General features: G+C 37.3%; 1 protein-coding gene across 2 annotated transcripts in view; it reads left to right on the top strand.

The window, feature by feature from the left end:
• SETD2 (SET domain containing 2, histone lysine methyltransferase) overlaps window positions 1-21145 on the top strand; it is a 75090-nt gene that overhangs the window by 36651 nt on the left and 17294 nt on the right. Inside the window, exons 9-13 of one of the 2 annotated variants that reach the window (XR_005722167.1) lie at window positions 1425-1551; window positions 7922-8056; window positions 8790-8909; window positions 10529-11191; window positions 13747-13914. Coding sequence is in view for 1 of the 2 variants with exons in the window: in XM_040246841.1 (XP_040102775.1) it covers window positions 1425-1551; window positions 7922-8056; window positions 8790-8909; window positions 10529-11191 (1045 nt within the window). In the remaining variant the exon portion in view is untranslated. The remainder of the gene's footprint in view (window positions 1-1424; window positions 1552-7921; window positions 8057-8789; window positions 8910-10528; window positions 11192-13746; window positions 13915-21145) is intronic. The other variant, XM_040246841.1, reaches the window with a different exon arrangement.

The raw sequence follows: 21145 nt of genomic DNA, 5'->3' as shown, positions 1-21145 counted from the left end.
GCATTAGTCATAATTGAAAGGAACCAATTCGTGATTTTGAAAACTAGTTGATGGTTTTTTTAATTGAAATATAGTTGATGTGCAATAGTACAAAAGTTACGTGTGTACAACATGTGTTAAATCACTTCAGTCATGTCTGACTCTTTGCTACCCTATGGACTGTAGCCCACCGGGCTGCCCTGTCTATGGGATTCTCCAGGCAAGAATACTGGAGTGGGTTGCCATGTCTTCCACCAGGGGATCTTCCCGACCCAGGGATCAGACCCGCATCTTCTGCATTGGCAGGTGGAGTCTACCATTGAGCCACCAGGAAGCCCTTGTAGTCTACTTATTTTATGCATAATAGTTAGTACCTCTTAATCCCCTATCCATCTTTTGTCCCTTCCCCTTTATCTTCCCTTACTAGTAACCACTGATTTAAAAAATAAAAGAGGGAAAAAAGTCAAGCATTTATCCTTCCTTTCTTAAGTGAATTCTATTTCAGATTCAAGCAATTGGTGAGAAGAATTCTTTATAGAGATATTTTAGCTAATAAATGAGGTAGTGATGGTATCACCATTTTGCAACACCTAATGAACAATCGATTTAGGCAATAGATATGCTGAGACTGACTGAGTTCCACGTAGGGCTCCTTTTTTTTTCCTCTTGTATTTGTACTATCCCCTTTGAAAGAAGGGAAACTAGAAATTAGATCTGTTTGTGATCCCCAGCTGTATTTATCAAATATTTTTGTGCCTCTGATTGTTACTGTGAAATACTAAAATCTATCAGTCTGCTTTTGGAATAGTCCTTCACGTTTTCCTTGGGTAGCTCTGGTTGCCAAGTAAATAGTTGGCAGAGGTGGTTTATACCCAGGGCTGTAAACTTAGGCCTGTTCTTTCTTCCACTTTTCCTTGACTCCATGGTTACATATATTTGTTACTATATGTATTAGTAGTGTCTCATCCTTATGTAATGATAACGCTTAATAGCCACGTATTTCCTAAGTGTCCTTTACTAATTATGCATTTTATTATCGATATATGTATTCATAATAATACATTTTGTTCTATGTGCCAGTTAAATATTCATGTATAATAGGTACTGATCTATTTAAGCAATTTTGTTCTCAGCTCAAATAGATACATGATTTCTTATTTTCATACATTAGTAGGAGCTCTCATAAATGAATTACTTATTAACTTCTTGGCTAGATTTGTCTACCTAATAAAAGAAGATTGGGAAAAAAATGAATTTTTTAAGAGCAATTTTCAGGCATTTCCATTAGCTAGTATCAGATTTGTTGGTATCTGTTGAAATAACTGTTTGGTTTTTTTCTTTAGGTTGGATTGCCTTCTCTCTTGTATGTAATTGCTGTACTACTATCAACAGTTTTTATGGTTTACTTTGACATAACAGACATCTTTCATATGTTCCTTGCCCAGGAAAGAAGCACAGAAGTGTTTCTGTGGGTCAGCTAATTGCCGGGGTTACCTGGGAGGAGAGAACAGAGTCAGCATCAGAGCAGCAGGAGGGAGAATGAAGAAAGAGCGATCTCGTAAGAAGGATTCAGTAAGTGTTCCATTCTTCTTTCAGCTTTCATCATACACATTTTAAGAAGGAAGGTAGCTTTCCTTATTGAACTCTGAAAAGTTACACTGCAACCGGAAAAGTACAGTTGCTATTTTCAGTTCATAGAGATTATACTTGAATACTAAGAGCTGTTGAAGTCATCTTGAAAATACATGGGCTAATAGTTTCTAAAAGCCTGTAAAATTTGTAATCTTACATAAAAGTAACTTGTTAATCTGCTCACATAAGTCTGATCTACATTCCTAATCTTTTAATACTAGTTTTTTCATTTGTTTGCAAGTGTTCTTAAAATCTCTAATCTTCTTTGGGAGCATAAGGTGAGTTTTGAGAAGTAACAGGTGACTCAGGAGTGAGAAAGGGATAGTCTCAGATGGTCTTTTTATTTAATCCATTATACCAGTGGTTGATAGCCTTTTTTCTACCTCAGTTCACACCTGAGACACTACCGCAGGTGAGTGGTATCTTGGTACTGAAGGGACTCTTAACTGGGACAAGAATTTTGTGTTGTTTTTCAAACCTCCTCTGTCTTTTTCTGAGGATCCCTTTGTGAGAGCGGTGTTTCTTGACCTCAGAAACACCTGCAGGGTCCGTTCTAAAGATGCACGTTTTGGGACCTAACCCTAGAGCTGCAAATCTTGAGGGAGGGCTGGGTGAAGGAGCCAGGGAGCCTCAAGTGTCAGCCAGCAAATCTATCTGTGATTCTTGCAGCTAGCTCATTCCTAGGCTTTTCAGAAACCATACTACTAAGAATCATAGGTGATAGCCATCTTACTATTTAGATGCGCAGACAACAGACATAAGACACGGAAGGGATAATAATTAAAAGGTGATTTTAGTAAGTCCAAATTAACTGGAGAGAATGAATTGAGAATCTGAATTCTATAAGAAGATTTAGATAGTAGGAAGCATTGGAAAGGGCCATTTAAAAATTCCCTCAAAAGGGTCATTTAAAAATGTAAAAAAGGAAAGTTTATAAGAAACATTTACACTTGTACCACCCAGGATGAGCAGTTAGAGTATTGTCACTCAGCTCTGTTTTGGAGAGCATACCTGTTGTAACTGTGTGTCGAGCACTGTTCCCATCACCTGACACATTAGCTCGTTTGATTCTCACAAAAAGCTCTTCTAAGTTAGAAACAAAGATTTTCCCTCTACAGATGAGAACACTAAGGCTCAGAGAGGTTACAAGGTCATTTGGTAAGCAATAGAAAAGAGCTTACCTAGTTATTTTCTTTGCCCTTAACCATACTGAGTGCCTTTGTGTAGTTTTAGAATTGATATATATGTATTTCTGCAGTTTGTTTTTACTCTTATTTTAAAATTTGATCCATGTTGAGGTATATACTCACACATTTAACTGTTGTAAACTTTTTCATCATATAACTGTTCATTTACATATACTTGTACTCATGAACACTTGGGTTTTCAATTTTTTACTCCTCATGTCACAATTAAAGTCTTTGCACATGTCTCTTCTGTATATGTTTCTTTAAAGTGTATCCATGGAAATAGGGTCACTGGGTTATATTTAGCTTCTGGACTTAACTGTTAACAGGAAATTTTTCTTAAAACTTCATTGATTACTTTTATTATTAAGGCTTATTTCATAGAGTTGATAGTTTACCAGAACAACCACAAAACAGTCATTAAACATGTTTCAGTTCAGTTTAGTCGCTCAGTAGCGTCTGACTCTTTGCGACCCCATGAATCGCAGCACGCCAGGCCTCCCTGTCCATCACCAACTCCCGGAGTTCACCCAAACTCATGTGCATCGAGTCAGTGATGCCATCCAACCATCTCATTCTCTGTCGTCCCCTTCTCCTCCTGCCCCCAATCCTTCCCAGCATTAGGGTCTTTTCCAATCTAAGCTAAAATCTACATAAAGGCTTTCATTTGGCTATTTTGTGTTTCCAAAACTTGCATTAAAAACTGTCTTGTTGGTGGGGAGTGTTCTTATAACGTGATGATTTCTTGGGTGGTATTATGCTGACATCATAATGATGACAGATGACTTTCTGCCTTCCTGGTAAGATTCAGGAACAACTCCAAGGGACCAAGATGTAGGTATTCCTGGTGTTTGCTTGCTGGTTTTTATTCTTACAGTAGTGTGTCCATATCAGTGTTTTGTGTTACTGTAGACTAAATTAGATGTAACGTGAATCTAGTCAGTTCGTGGTTGAAGTCATGGATTGCTCCAGATGTGAATTTGAAGCTGTTCTCGAACAGAAATGTTTTGGATGAAACTTTACCCTGATAGAGGAATGACCCAGAATGAATCTGAATCCCAAAAAGGTCATCTGTCCTTGACTCTCATGAAGAACTTCACTCCACTTTTGATTGGTTTGTCTCTTTACTGAAATTCTGGCTGAAAGCCCTATTTGATTCTGAATTCTGGTCAGGTATAGTTGAATAGAATCACAAAAATAGCATCTCTTGAAATTTCCAAATGTTAGGGCATTTCCTGGCAATCCAGTGGTTAGGACTCAGTGTTTTCACTGTCATAGCCCTGGGTTCCATCCCTGATTGGGGAACTAAGATCCTGCAAACCACATGGTACAGCCATCACTCCCTCCCCGCCCCTCCCCACCCCAAAAAAAGAGAAAGAGAAATTCCCAAGTGTTCATTTTTGGAACTCTTTTGGATAGGGGATGCCAAGGAGAGGGAAAGAGAGGAGCAGTCTCAAATATAGTTTTGTGCATTTTAACTGTTAACAGGGATATGTTAATGGCACTGTAGTCTCTACCTGTCCCCCCCATATTAGCGCTTGATTGGTGAACAGTTCTTATTCCTTGCTCTTATGAGTGCAGCTATATACATATAGTTTATCTGCTTAACAAAACTGTAAGCTCTTCTGGAACAGATGATTGCCTTCTTTGGGTGTGTCATAAACTGCTGCTGCTGCTACTAAGTCACTTCAGTCGTGCCTGACTCTGTGTGACCCCATAGACGGCAGCCCACCAGGCTCCACCGTCCCTGAGATTCTCCAGGCAAGAACACTGGAGTGGGTTGCCATTTCCTTCTCCAATGCATGAAAGTGAAAATGAAGCCACTCAGTCGTGTCTGACTCTTAGCGACCCCATGGACTGCAGCCCACCAGGTTCCTCCGTCCATTGCCTTCTCCATTGCCTTCTCCGGTGTCATAAACTAGTACTACTTAATTAAATACTTAGTTGATGGAAGTATAATAAATACCTGTTATTATCTGATGTTATTTGTGATTTGTAGTTTGTAAAGTATAAACAGAAAATAGTCTGAAACTTACCTTAATCTCTTTTGAGTTTGTGAAACAAATGAACAATAGCTAATTTACACAATAAAGAGCATAAAAAGCCACATAAGAGAGGAAATAGTTGTTTTCAGCAGCTAACAATCAAATCGTAAGTGTCCAGAATATATAGAGAACTCCATCTAATCAATAATAATAATAATAAATAGCCCCAAAGGAAAACTAAACAATTTCCACAGACACTTCAGTATTCCAGATAGCCAGTAAACCTATGAAAAGATGTTCAATCTCATTAGTAATCAGAGGAGTACAAATTACTACTTTCAGGTGTCTTTTGGGTACTCACCAGATCAGTAAAAATTAATTCTGATGATACACAGGAACAGCAGATCTCATAAACTAGTGTTGGAGGTGTAAATGGATTTAGTCAGTTTTGAAAACCCTTTGGTATTATTGCTAAAGATGAATGTACATATACTGTGTGAGCCAGCAGTTGCACTCCTGGGTCTGTAACCAGAGAGAGATTTGTTTAAAATGCACATCTGGAGCCACAGCAGCACTGCTTATATTAGAAAAAGTGAAACAACTCAAATTCTCATTAACATTAGTATGACTAAATTAAAATGTAATCATGTGATGAAAAAACTAGTCATGAAAATAATATGGCTACATGCCACAGCATTGACTCTTAAAATGTAAAGTTGATTGCAAAAGAATCATGGCATAAAAATTTTGTCCAGTGTGATTTCATTTCCAAAAAGTTAAAAATAGACAAAATTATATTATTTAGTGATTTATATATGTGAAGTAAACCTATTTTAAAAATCAGTGAACTATTTCCTAAAAAGTTAGGAGACATTAATTATCTCTAGAGTGGAGAAGAGAAGGTATTATAACAAGGAAGCAGCACACACAGCCCTTCAGGAACACCGGTAGTGTTCTCCCCATCACCCCACCCGACCCTTTGACCTGAGTGTTGGTTGCTATGGATGTTGCTCCACTGCTTGTTTACCTATTTAGTTGCTAATTGTTTATATATATATATATAAAATATCTCAGGTTGGTGCAAAAGTAATTGCGGTTTTGCTGTTGACCTTTGCTGTTTGATATTGGTATACATTCTTAAATAAGTGTGGTTATGTTATACATTATTTTAATGAGCGTTTCTCTTATTTATTTATTTATTTATTTATTTTTGCTGATGACTTATTGCTTGCTCTTTATTTTAGACTATGGAAATGATTTTAGACAAAAAGCAGATTCAAGCAATATTTTTTTTTTAATCCAAGTTCAAAATGGGTCATAAACAGCAGAGACAACTTGGAATATCAGCAACACATTTGGCCCAGGAACTGCTAATGAACAGTGCAGTAGTGGTTCAAGAAGTTTTGCAAAGGAGACGAGAGCCCTGAAGATGAGCAGCATGGTGACCGGTCATTGGAAGTTGACAATGATCAGTTGAGAGGAATCATCGAAGCTGATTCTCTTAAAACTACACGAGAAGTTGCTGAAGAACTCAACGTTGACCACCCTATAACCGTTTGGCATTTGAAGCAAATTGGAAAGGTGAAAAAGCTCAATAAGTGGATGCCTCATGAGTTGACCCCAGATCAAAAAAATTGTCATTTTGAAATGTCATCTTCGCTTATTGTATGCAACAGCGAACTATTTCTTTGTCGGATTGTGACGCACAACGAAAAGTGAATTTTCTACGACAACTGGCAAATACCAGCTCAGCGGTTGAACCGAGAAGAAGCTCCAAAGCACTTCCCATACCAAAACTTGTACCAGAAAAAGATCATGGTCACTGGTGGTCTGCTGCTGATCTGATCCACTACAGCTTTCTGAATCCCAGCAAAACTATTGTGTCTGAGAAGTATGCTCAGCAAATCAGTGAGTTGCCCTGAAAACTGCAACACCTGCAGCAGGCATTGGTCAACAGAAAGGACTCAGTTCTTCTCCATGACAACGCCCAACTGCACGTCATACAACCAACACTTCAAAAGTTGAATGAACTGGGCTGTGGAATTTTGCCTATCTGCCATATTCACCTGACCTCTTGTCGACCAGCTACCACTCCTTTAAGCATCTTGGCAACTTTTTGCAGGGAAAATGGTTCTACAACCAGCATAAGGCAGAAAATGCTTTCCAAGAGTTTGTCGAATCCTTAAGAATGGACTTTTATGCTATAGGAATAAACTTATTTCTCATTGGCAAAGATGTGTTGATTATAATGGTTCCTATTTTCATTACTTAAGACGAATTTGAGCCTAGTTATAATGATTTAAAATTCGTGATCCAAAACCACAATTATGTTTGCACCAACCTAGTACTTTTCTATATGTATATTATATTTTATCAGAATGTATTAAAAATAGTGCCTATTAAAGATAGTTCATATCCCCAAATACTAAAGTATTACTAAAGAATAAGAATTTATAAATATTGATAAATTGTGTTGCATTTGGCTGCACTTGATTCCTTTCATTGTGGTATATTCCAGTATGTGAACATACCAGTTTATCCAGCCTGGCCATGAGCATTTGGGTTGTTGGCAGTGTTTTGCTCTTATGAATGGCTTTTCAATGAACATTCTTCTGATTCTCTGATGCACAAGTGCAGAAGTTTCTCTTGGGTTTATTCATAGGTGTGCAACTGCTAGGCATAGAGGATACAAATATTTCATTTTTCAAGCTAATGCTTTATTTTTTTCTGACCTTCTTTTCACCTGATACATTTTTTTTTCCCTCCCATAAAGGCAGATTTTTTTGTTTTGCTTTCTTGCAGTGTCTTCAGCACCTAAAACTGTGCTTGACATATCAGTGCTTGATAAGTATTTGATGAGTGAATGAAGCTTTTCAAATTGATCATATCAGTTTGTTTTCATTATTAGTGTATAAAAGTTCATTATTTAAATTTAAAGTTCATTTTGATCCACGTCTTTGCCTAGACTCGATTATCAGACATCTTACAGTGAGTATAACATGGTTTCTTACTGTGGTCTTAATTTTGTTTTCCTTATTACTGGTGAGGTTGAGCGTCTTTTCAGATTGATTATTAGATTAGTTGGAGTTTTGTTGTTGTTCTTGTCTTATAACCAGATTTTTTCCCTTGCTGTGGCAGGTGGATGGGGAGCTAGAAGCTTTGATGGAGAATGGCGAGGGTCTCTCTGATAAAAACCAAGTGCTCAGCTTATCCCGACTAATGGTTAGAATTGAAACTTTGGAACAGAAACTTACCTGTCTCAAGCTCATACAGGTGAACACTTTGATATTACTTTATTTATTTCTGAATTTGAGGTGGGACATTTAAACTACAATCCAGAATGATGAAAAGGAATAATTCTAGTAAGAGTTACTCTTATTTTTAGAATGGTTTTGCAAGTTCTATAGGACATTGAAAACGTGTACTCTTAAAAATGTCTTAAGAGTTCAGCATCATTTACTCTAGTAGTAGATACTGTTTTCTCTCTAGTCAAAAAACATGGTGAGATTTTTTTCCTGTGTGTGTGTGTGTGTAGTAGTTCTTAATAGAGGTCTACCCTCCTCACTTGATTATTAGCATGCCAAGGCCATTTTTACCACATGATCTCAAAGCAAGGAATTTTAACAGGAATATGTTTATTCCAGTTTATTAAATATTGCACAAGAAGTTGGATCATAAAAATTAAAAAAAACTTTTTTTAATAGTTTTAGCTTTTCCAGTAAAAATGGTGAATGTTGTTTTTTTCTTAATTCTCCAGAATTGAACTTTAGTAAAGTCCAGGTTGACATTTTAGGTATCAAAAGAGATTATAATCTTACTCTAAAGCATCTATTAATTGCACAATTCTAATTGAGTTAATCAAAACAGAATTTCTAGATTTCTTTTTGAATATAAACGAACTTTTCAGCCCTCTCTATGGGCCCTTTTTAATGCTGTCTCTGGTATTATTTGTCTCCTTCCTCCAATCCCCAATACCTTGCATCCTGCTTCCCATCCCCCATGGAAGAACACACACTCACAGTCTTGCCTGAAGTCCTTTCTGGAACGTCACGGGTTGTCTTTGTTGTGGATCTGGATGGCAGAACTAGGTGATGGCCGGGAAAGTAACCAGAAGCTTCAGGAAGAGGTGAGTTCACATTCAACCTGCTTGTTTCTTAAAAAAACTAAATTTATTATTTAGGTTGAGGGCATTGTGATAATATCAGTGATAATGAATTTGTTGTTGTTTAGTTCCTAAGTCATGTCCGACTCTTTGAGACCCAATGAACTGTAGCCCTCCAGGCTCCTCTTGTCCATGGGATTTCCCAGGCAAGAATTTTGGAGTGGGTTGCAATTTCCTTCTCCAGGGTATCTTCCCGACCCTGGGATCGAACCCACCCGTGTCTCCTACATTACAGGTGAATTCTTTACCACTGAGCCACCTGGGAAGCCAGGTGGATAATGAATTTAGCTCTGTAATTATCACCCATATTAAATAATTGCATAAATCTTATCATCCCAGTATCATTTCTGTAACTGTAACTTTACACACACCTTTCTTGATGTGAGTTTGCCCAGTGGTTTTCCCTGTGGTATCTTTTAAAGGTTAGTACTGCGTAGCCGGGAACTGCAAGAGCAAGATACAATAACATCATTGTTAAATGAAAGAGCCAGTGCGTTGCTAAAACCATAGTTTTTAAAAGTTAGGAAGCTATATGGAAGTTGAATTCTGAGGTTCTAAACAATTAGTAAAGAGCTGAATTTTGATGACAAGAGTAAGAACATTTTGAGGCGTAATTAAGTGTTTTTAAAGATCTAGATAAATGTTCATTGATAGCATCATTAGTAGACTTGTTATATTTATACCTTTCCACACAGTATTTTCTAACTTGATTTAAATGTAATTCTTTTTAATCATAAGTTCTAATATAATCCCAAAGTCGTTTAATAATATACTTTTAAAAACGGAAATATGAGAGTTGTGAATTGAGTGACTGCCTTGCCTCCATCCTTCTCTCGAGATTCAGCAATAAATAGGAATTGGGGAAGCCTTGGGGTTTCTATAAAACTACAGTGGGGAAATACTTTGGAAAGAATTCTTGAATTTCAGAGAGTGGGGATGGATGATTATCTTGGAATGAAGAGAGAATCTCTGCTATACAGCTGTTTGTCAAAGACTAAGAAAGTTAAGTAATATCTGTGTTTTTGTGTGTATATAAGACATTTAAATTATATTTTTTGTTGCATAGTTTCCAACCATTTAATCACAGTCACTTGGGAAATTTTTTAGAAAAACATACCTAAGATGAGGTCCAGTAGTGTTGATATTTTTTTTAAAAAATCTATTTGGGTTTGAGAACTACTGGTGGAGAATATTAATCAAATTAGTTCTAATAATATGTGAGCAGTCACCTGCTTCACATTATATTTTTGGTGGTCAGTCTTATTAAAACATTTTTTCAGGACTTCGCTGGCAGTTCAGTCGTTAAGACTTTGAGCTTCCACTGCAGGGGGCACAGGTTTGATCCCTGGTTGGAGAACTAAGATCTCATAATGCCTTATGGTGCAGCCGAAAAATATTAAAAAATAAAACACCTTTCCTTCCATGCTAGAAGAAAGTAATATTATGACATTTAAATCTGTCTGTGATTATAAGACTTAGATCTTGATTTAATAAGACAGTAAAAATCCCTGTTTCTACAGAGTTGATCTGAGTCTCATGAAAAGTCAACTGTACAAAGTGATTTTTTTATTGTGTTTAATTAGATTATAAAGACTCTGGAACATTTACCTATTCCTACTAAAAATATGTTGGAGGAAAGCAAAGTACTTCCTATTATTCAACGTTGGTCTCAAACCAAGACTGCTATCCCTCAGCTAAGTGAAGGAGATGGGTATTCTAGTGAAAATACATCACGTGCTCACACACCGCTCAACACACCTGATCCTTCCACCAAGCTGAGTGCAGAAGCTGACACAGACACCCCCAAGAAGCTCATGTTTCGCAGACTTAAAATTATAAGTGAAAATAGCATGGACAGTGCAATCTCTGATGCTACCAGCGAGCTGGAAGGCAAGGACGGGAAAGAGGACCTGGACCAGTTAGAGAATGTCCCCATCGAAGAAGAAGAGGAGCCTCAGCCGCAGCAGCTACTCGTGCAGCAGCTGCCCGAGCCTAAAATTGACAGCGACATTGCTGCAGAGGCCAGCAAGCTCCCCATGTCCGAACTGGAGGCTGATGCTGAAATAGAACACAAAGAGAGCAGTGGCGCAAAACTCGACGAACCTATTGCTGAGGAAACGCCATCCCAAGATGAAGAGGAGGGTGTATCTGATGTGGAGAGTGAGAGAAGTCAGGAACCACCAGACAAAACAGTAGATATAAGTGATTTGGCCACCAAGCTCCTGGACAGTTGGAAAGACCTAAAGGTAAGAGAACATTTCTGTTCATTTTAATCTGAATTACCCAGATTTAGAGTTCCATAAACTTTCGGTTGAATTACCTACTTTTCTAGCTGTATGTACCTTTGAAAAATGGAATGCTACCTCTCTATCAACCAATTATACGTGTTTCTATAAATAATGTCTTTGAAACTTTGACCAGAGATACCAGCCAAACCAATACACAGATATCCCCTTTTTCCTTGCTTGCAAAAGTATATCACAGTAGTAAACTTAGTCATTCAAGTGGTCTTCACATTAAAAACAAAAATTCTTTGAGTAACAAACGTGAGTCTACATTTGAAGAGTCTATGTAAGAAAAAAAATGAATGTTGAAAATAGTTGGGAATTAATTTCTTGGATTAACTAGAAATTAGTTAAAATTAATTGGAAAGCCAGGGTACTCTAGCAGGTTCTCATCAAAAATGACTGAACATAAATTATCTGCTCCAGTAAAACAACTTTATATGGAGCTAATTCATATCAGTTTTATTATTGTTTCTGAACTAGGCCTAGTTTTAAAAGCCTGTTTCTTTGCCCAAAAGAAAAAAACAGAGTTCTGGAACCGTTACATCTAATACGTATATAATCATTTGTTCAAGTATGTAGCATGATGTGCAGGGTTTTCTTTGCAGAGAACCCAGTCTGGGTCTTGGATAAAACACAGAAGTGAATAACAGGATGAGCCTAGGAGACGTGGTAAATTTTGATTGTAAGTGATCTGGATCTGGGATCCAGGTCTCGCGGGCTCTGTGGGAATAGGTTGCTACCCAGCCACTTTTTCCATTCCTCCTTTCTTCTACCAGAGGTGAACAACCAGATAAACCAGGAATACAGATTTGTAGCAAAATGGACACCTGATCCCCCTCAGTTCCCAATTTTATGGCTACAAAACTCACTCGTTATATCCTACCATTGGGCCTGTAGGGAACTGTCCTTACACTGAGCAGAATGAGTAGTTGGTTGGTTGTGCGCTGTGCTTATTGTTGCATTTGTAATTTACTGTGTTGAGACCCTTCTTTAAGGATGGTGTGGGTTCAGCTCTCATTTGCCCATATGAGCTCTTACTCATGCTACTCTCTTTGATCACTTACAGCTCAGCATAAACTCAGCCTTCTTAAGCCTTATGAAATCTGACATTTTATAAATACAAAAGGAAAGATTCAGAGTTAACCTGTTTATGATACAGCATGTGAACACAGGGACTGGAATTGCAGTTAATTGAAAGAGTTCCTGGGGCAGTCATATGTGTGAACCTTTATTTAAGGCCTGCTTTGTTGAGGGCAAAGGAGTCCCTGGAAGAAGTCCTTCCTGTGTTTGGAGACTACTGTTAGAGCCTGTATGAAGACTGACTCAGTAAGGGAGGTGGAAGTGGAGACAGGCACACAGGTGAAGATAGAAAAGCCCTGACAGACCTACTTTGTCTGATTGACATAATTTTTTTTAAAAAGACATAGTCATCTTAATTTCTTAAAAACCTGTCTCTTCTTAAAATCCAGAATAAGTATTTTGTTTCTTTATATGGTAGTTTTTTTATTATAATCTTAATGATATAAGTTATTCTCTGGGATATCTTTAACTCAGATATGACTGGTACTTTAAATTCATACTCCAGACATAAATTTTTTTGAGTCCTACCAAATTATTTCTTTCCCTGCTTATTATCCTCCCATCTGAAAGATCAGCATGGTTGCACAGTACTATCTGGATTGATCCTCTTGAGATTTAAAATTTTACTTGTACCTGAAGCATATCCTTCTTCACCTTCATACTTTGGATTTATCCCAGTTCTTAGCATCAAGGAAGTCATTAAATAAAATCTTCCTTCTTCAAACTTTATAATTTGCTCTGGAATCATTACCCATCTAGAATTGCAGTACTGAGAAATGTTTTTGCTTGACTGAACTGTGATGTTGTGTTATGCATTGGTACTGGAGTTCTTAATTCATCTGTGATTCTGATTAACATTTACCATGGTTCTAATTTCAAAACTGGTTATAGTTGTCCTTAAAATATATATACTTTAGCTAGGGACCCATAATTTGAACATGTTTTAGAGAAACACCTTGCCTTGATATGATTTGTATATATCCATCCTGTTCCCGGCATTGAGAGAGTTAACTACTTCTGTCTGACTTCCACCTATGTGTTCGAGTAGACATTGGCAGAAAAGAAAATGTTATTCAACCAACCTTTTTTAAGCACCTGTTGGCAAGCACGTGTTAGTTGCTGGTGTTAATTCCAAGATTACACTAAAAAGCCTTGCTCTAAGACTGGTTATGTTAGCCACTCCAAGCTTCCTTGACCTTCCTGGGCCACTGTAACATTGTGTTCCACTTGGCCTGTCTACGTACTGGATGGAGTGAAGAACTCAAAGAGGTTGCCTCAGGTTTCTTAGCCCTTGCTTTAGCTGTGAAGGCAGACATAGGGACCACCAGGGAATGAAAGAGGGTGGGAGGGAAGGGAGTGGAGCTTCGGGAATGACTCTTTGTCCTCGCAGGCCTGATGATGACCCCGCTTGTAACCTGAACCTTTCCATCCAGCTTCTCAGGGCAGCACGGAGCTTGTTAACATCACCAGCTGACCATGTGTCTCCTTTTCTCAACTCCATTTCCAACTTCGTGCTGAAGAAACACAAGAACCTAGCGTGCATTCTGTGAAGAAACAGGAAGATGGTTGGGAAGTTGGATGATGCATGAAAAATAAAATAGGTGAAAAGAGGACAGAGGTGGTTAACTCACTGGCGCCGGCGTTATTTTGGTGCGTCCATTGCCGACAATGGATGTCGTTCTGGGAAAATCCCGACTCCTGGCGAGAAAGGATTAAGTGAGCTACTTTTTCTATACCTCTATACACAGGACCACTGCCTTGGTTCCACAGGGCTTACACATTTTTGACTCCTAAAGTAGACCTCAACAAGAAACATCACTTAGCACATTGCTACACATGAGCATGTATTCATTTTCACATACAGATCAACTGGGCGACATTTTCAGCAGGGGCATGTGCATATATTTCTGTTGGTAAAAGTAATTATTGTACATCACCCCTTGTGCTGAAAATATACCCTACACTTCACAGGGCAAAACAGCTGGTTATAAGTGATGATTAATTATAATTTGACTGGAAAATCTTCATTCATTTGGATCATGAGAAGAAGAGGTAAGGTTCCTGTGCATTTGGCAGTATCAGTTGCAGGTAAACAGCTGAGAGACTGATGGCTAGTGATTCCAGAGCCTCTTTTATGAACACTTAAGTCACAGGATGTGTGTCTCTTTATGGTGAAGTTTGAGTAGTTACTTCTGGATTAGGTGATTTAAGGAACATTTTGTATATGTGATAAGGTGGACTTTTCTTGAGGACCATCCTTATTCTTTATCTCAAGACATTATCTTTATTTATTTATCTTTTAAGTTTTGGTTTTCTGCCCGAGAGGCATGTGGGATCTTAGTTCCCCAACCAGGGATCGAGCCCACACCCTCTGCATTGGAAGGCGAAGTCTTAACCCCTGGACTGCCAGGGAAGTCCCTCAAAACATCTTTAATTAAACATTATTTTGCTAGAAAGTTAAGCATCGAACTCTGTACAGAAGTTTTAAATAATATAGAGTTACCCAACTGTAAAGTTTTGAGCTTGGGGGAATTCTCTGGCAGTCGAGTGATTAGGACTCCGTGCTTTCACTACTGAGGGTCCTGGTTTGACCCCGAGTCGAGATTCCACTAGCCTTGCTGCCAAAAAAAAAAAAAGATTTTGTCACTGCTTGGAATTTGGGTTCCTAACTAATATTATACATGAAATCTACTGTGCAACATTTCAAAATGAAATGATGTGCCCTGAATTTCTATAAATTTCAAAATCCTTAGTAAAGATTATTTTGTATCCATAAGGATCAATATTAGTTATCCTTTTCATTAAAATTCAGAATTGCCCCCAAAGAGCACTATTTTGGATACCACTGTGTTGAATTTTTGTAATAAATATCTGACTTGATAAAAGACAAGCATGGTTTATAACTTATTAGTTTATTATCAGATAATATCTAAATTATGAGTTGGCCCAATCTGCCACACTGCTTTTTTTGTAAATGAAGTTTTAGGGAGAGCAAAGCCAAATTCATTTCTTTACATACTGTCTGTGGCTGCATTTGCACTGCACTGGTAGGGTTAAGTAGTTAGTTGCACCAGACTGGATAGCTGACAAAGCCTAAAATATTTACTGTGTTGTTCTTCACAGAAAGTTTGCCAACACCTGATCTAAATGATACAGAATCTGGCTGCTCAAAACATTCCAATTTTGAATGAAGTCATTTTGACAGTTTATTCTTTTACGTGAGCTCTTAATTCTATTTCCCTAAAGACAGAATGATCATGTTTACATAGCCTGTGAAGTTACTTTTTTAAAAAAAGCCTTGACTCTGTTTAGGATAAGTTACTTTGAGTGATTTGGATATAGGACTTATCTTAAGAAGATTATATACGTTATAGAATCTCTGGGCTAGAAAACACCTGTAATGAATGTTGTTTTTCCCTCAGGACCATGATCAAGTTAGTCGGAAACTTAAGAAGTTTTTCGAGTACAGATAAGTTGATATAATCCAGTTTTATATATATAACCATAATGAGACTATATAAATTTTCCTTCTTAATGTTCTTTTAAATCTGATGTAATTTCAGATTTATAGGAAAACTGAAAGAATACTATTCTTTATGTATTCTTCATGTAAAACACATTCCAGTGATAAATGTAGTTAAAAATAGTAAAACATTCCTCTAAACCTTTCATTCAGATTCCCCAGTGTTAGCATTTTACCAAATTTACCTCATCATTTTCTTTTTTTTAACTTTTAAGGAGTAAGTTAACAGATCTGATGCCCACTGTGCCTAGATATTTTTAAGTGTTTATTTCCCAAATACAAGGATATTCTTCTGCATAACTTCAGTGTTCTTACCAAAATCAGCAAATTGCAGTGACATAATACTATTAATCTTTTAAAAAGGCCTCATCATTCAAATTTTGCCAGTTGTGCACATACTCTTCTCTATAGAAAAAAAAGAAAAGAAAATTTGTGATTCAGAATGTAACCTGAGATGAAGTGTTACACTGAGTTTTATCTCTTTAGTATCCTTTAATCTGAAATAGTTCCTCAATCTTTGTCTTTTATAAATGTCACATTTTTGAATATTCTAAAATTTTTCTAGAATACCCCTCAATTTGGTTTTATTTATCTCATTACTGGCATTGTCAACTTTGATTGCTTGGTTAAGGTGGTGTCTCCTAGGTTTCTCCAATGTAAAGTTACTATTTTCCCCTGTATAAAAAACGTGTCATATAGGAGCACCTTTAGAAATTACAAATACTTGTGTTTTTGTGAAATTTATCCGCCCATTGATTTGACCTGAATCTCATGCAACTATGGTTTTTAAAAAAATGGTGATTTTCTAATCCAGCCTTCCTTTTTCTGTATTTCTATACAGTGGTAGCAGATTTACCAGGTTCCTAAAATTACTTGCTTAGATGCCTGTTTCTCCCTACAGGACCATGAGATCTTCAAGAGCAGAGACTGTTCTTTAATCCTTGTAATAAGAGTTACTTTTATCATGGTGTCTTTGTAGTAATAGTTGTAATAATGTTACCACTTAAGAATAGTGAATGATACTCTGTGCCCCTCCAGTCTGTGCTACATTCAGTCTCCAGAGTGATCATTTTAGAAATATACCTGCATTCATGTCAAAGTTGTACTGAAAAGTTTTAAATGGTTCCTCATTACATTGTTAAATTAAGTCCATTTTTCTTAACAAAGCTTGCATACCATGTCATTATCTGGTCCTTATTTATTTATACATTCGCACCACAAGCGTTTCTGATCTGCCAGTGGGACAATACTACTAGTGTTCACGCACATACACACACACACTCTGACTCGTTTCTGAGAAGACTTCCATTTAGATGTCTCTTCTCACTTAAGTTTCATCCTTTCCCCTGAAAGTCATTCCTTTTCCTTGAAGACAGGGTATTCTGCCTTTTCTTTATGCTCTCATAACATCCTTTCCGGTCACAGCACATAACATTTCGTAATGGTACATTGTGCAGAGCCTGGGTCTGTCATGGTCACTCGAGTCTCCCCAGAGCACTGAGAGAGTGTGGTATGTAGTTTGGCACTTCATAAATATTTGAATGATGAAGGTCCTTCTTTTTCCATGGTACCACACTGCTGCTTGAATCCATAGTGTGTATATTGCATTTGATAGGTGGTCAGAAAATACTAGAATGAGTGTCATGTAATCTTTACAGCCCTGTAAAGTAAGTGGTGGTGTTTTTATCAACTGTAAAATGGAAAGAAACATGCCGATGAGGTTGTAATTTAACTTTAAGCGATATAGTTGAAAATTAATTCAGGTCTTCTGATTTAAATCCCACATTCTTTCTACTCCTTTTTCTGATCCAAAAATAGTGATTACTATACCCTTCCTGGTCATAACTTTCCTTCCAAGGAGTAAGCGTCTTTTAATTTCATGGCTGCAGTCACCATCTGCAGTGATTTGAGGGATGGCGTCACTGACTCAATGGACGTGAGTCTGGGTGAACTCCGGGAGTTGGTGATGGACAGGGAGGCCTGGCGTGCTGCGATTCATGGGGTCGCAAAGAGTTGGACACGACTGAGCGACTGAACTGAACTGAACTGAAATACCCTTCCTGGACAACCCATGTTACGTACTTTTGCTGAATACTTTTCAGATTTCCTTCAATCTGTTTCTGTTTTAGTAGCTAATAATTACCAAAGTGAAAGTGTTAGTCACTCAGTTGTGTCCAACTCCTTGCAACCCCATGGACTGTAGCCCACCAGACTTCTCTGTCCATGGAATTCTTCAGGCAGGAATACTGGAGTGGGTAGCCATTCCTTTCTCAGGGGATCTTCCTGACCCAGGGATTGAACACAAGTCTCCTGCATTGCAGGCAGATTCTTTACCATCTGAGCCTCCAGGGAAACTGTTCTTAAATCATAGAAATGACCGTTTTAGTGTTTTGTTCAAGTATCTTTTCTCCCTTAATGCTGTAGAGATCAACCTATGATCCATGATTAAATTTAAAGGGATTTTTCTTCCCTTTCTCTTTCCTTTTTCTCTCCCCTTTTCTCCTTCCCTTTAAAAATGTGAAAAGCCATTCTTAGCTGGGGTTGAAGGGATTCTTAAAGAACCAGGCTGCAGGTCAGACTTTGGGGTGAAGTCAGTAAAAATAATATTGAAGAAACTGGAAAAGAAATACACAAGAATACTAGTATACGAGAAGCATTTTCAGAGAAAGTAATGAAAAGATTCTTATGTACTCTTGGGTAAGAGTGTTGCATCATGTTATCAGTTAATTATTTAGAAAAAGTATAACAAAAATGTCACCAATTGACTCATCTTTTGGGGGGAAGAGTTGAAGTTTTCTCTGAACATGATTTCAGAATTACAAATAAATGTTAGTGAGCTGGTGAATTTACAGATACAGAATCTCTGGATAAAGAGGATAGATAGAATTATGAAATACGTGGCTTTTTGTGTCTGAGTGCTTTCACCTAGCATAGTGTTTTCAGACTTTATCCACGTTGTAGCATGTATCAGTAGTTAATTCCATTTTATGGCTGAATAATACTCCATTGTATGGATGTGGTTTTCTACCTGTCTTAATATGAGCCAGAATGAGATTGCGGGGGAGAAGGCAGCGATAAACCCAGATGCAGACTTGCTAAGTCATAATCTTTTTGTTGCCTATTTGATTTGTTGTTCAATCGCTCAGTTGTGTCCAGCTCTTTGTGACCCCATGGACTACAGCACGCCGGACTTCCCTGTCCTTCACCATCTCCTGGAGTTTGCTCAAACTCATGTTCATTGAGTTGGTGATGCCCTCCAACTGTCTCATCCTCTGTCATTCCCTTCTCCTGCCTTCAATCTTGCCCAGCTTCATTAGATATTCTTTGCTTTTTTAATCAGAAGTATTTTATATTTCTTAAATCTTGAAAAAAATCACCTTCATTATTTCTCAGAATAGTTCCTTCTCTCCTAGAATTCCTTTTACCTGAAGTTGGCACTTTAACTTCGAGCTTCCATCTCTCATAACTTTGCTTTCACATTTTCTTTTTTTGTGCCCTTCCATTAATAAAAATGGCACCTGGCTCAGAGTCTTTCTGTTTTTTGTTCTTAGTCTTGCCATAATTTAGGAAGAAAGAGTTGTTTGATGCATACTACACAATTCTGTCTGTACTTGCTAACAGGGAAAATAGTCTAGTCTTAGTTGTAAAAAAAAAAATTTGTTATCACAGAATATATAATCTGATATCTATATAATAAAAGGTAAATTTTAATTATATGTTCATTGTAAAGTATTTTGTTCTCAAAGTCTTATTTAGCTAAAGAACAGTCTAATCGTTGCTAAATTTTTATATTTTCCAGAAAAAGTAATCTTACAAAGTATTGTTTTGTAATTTTGTTTAATCCTTTTTCTACAGTCTGTTCTGTGAGTTCATTTGAAATGTGTTAAAAAAAAAAAAAAAAAAGAATGTGCTGGAATGCTTTGCCAACAAACTTCCCATGTGTACTTTTTGAGACTGTTGGAAGAAAACATCCCAGTTTAGACCCACTCATTGACCTATTGGTAGTAGGTAACATAGTCAAGGAAGAGGGATAGGTTGGAATGTGTAGTCTTCTCTATACATGCAGTCCAAGAGGAGGAGGAACCCAGATGGCCCTGAACTGAGGGTGTTAACATAGTTCTTTTGTCAGATTCTCCCTTATGAGGAAGAAATGAGTGAGGCCTATTAAGAGAAGCCAGTAGTTCAGTGGTTGTTAATCTTCTCTGGACTTTAGAATCATCTGGGGAGCTTCTAAAAAATACAGATGCCTGGGACTCACTCCCAGAATTTTAGGTTCAGTTTGTTTGGGATAGTACTTCTATAAGTTTCCTGGAGTGATCTAATCATGCCGCCAGAGTTGAGAATCGCAGCCCTAGTGGAAATCCTACATAGGAAAGGCTAGGTGGGGGGGTGGATTTTTACTACATTTGTGCACAAGTCCACAAAATGGCACTCCTTTCTGGAATAGTACCACTTTGTCATCTGGACAGATGTGCTCTGGAGTCAGAACAAAAGTGCTCTGATAGCATCAGTTGCTAAACTTTTTAAGTAAGTTTTCTCATTTTTAAAATGGAGATAACAAACTATGAGAGTTGTTTTGAAACTCAAGATTATGTGTTTGAAATGTGCACACAGGATAAGTGCACATTTAATAATGTCATCTTTATAGTAGATAATTTGTCAGCATGCATTGAGTATTATTAAAGGGTTCTCTTAAAAATCTATATTCATATAGATTGCCATGTATGTGTATAGTCCACATTTGGCATTTTTAGTGGCAGCTGAATATTACATCTTGACCTTTTCTCAGTTGTGTGATATATGGGTTATTTTCATTTTCCACAGATGTTGCTAGAACCAGAAATCATGTAGAAAGATTTTCCTTGGAGTACAGTTCCTTAAAAAATGAGATTACCAGGTCATATTGTATGTGGTCAGTATTTCAAAAAAACTCTAAAGCAAGGGTTTTAGTATGATGTACTATTGAGAATGTGTGGCTGTGCTTTGCCCACTCAACCAGGTGACTGGATAAGGAAGAATGTGTCTAAGAGCTGCTTGATGGACTTAAAACAGTGAGAGATTTTCAGGAAACAGGTTCATTTCTAGGCTTTAGGTTCATACAGCAAGAAAAGTTACCTCAAGACTTAGTTTATATTTCTCAAGAAGAATCTTGATAAGAGTATTAGATGGTATTTGAAGAGCCACAATGATCTAAAACGTTTCTTTTTAAAAATAACAGCAGCAGTGTAAGAGTAAATTACATTTAGTCATTGGCCAAATTGATTCTGTATTTGTAGGAAAATATACTGAAAAGCAGGAATTATCTTTAC

Source organism: Oryx dammah, unplaced genomic scaffold (genome assembly GCF_014754425.2).
Source record: "Oryx dammah isolate SB20612 unplaced genomic scaffold, SCBI_Odam_1.1 HiC_scaffold_9, whole genome shotgun sequence".
Classification (NCBI taxonomy): domain Eukaryota; kingdom Metazoa; phylum Chordata; class Mammalia; order Artiodactyla; family Bovidae; genus Oryx; species Oryx dammah.
This window is presented reverse-complemented; position numbering and strand designations above follow the sequence as displayed.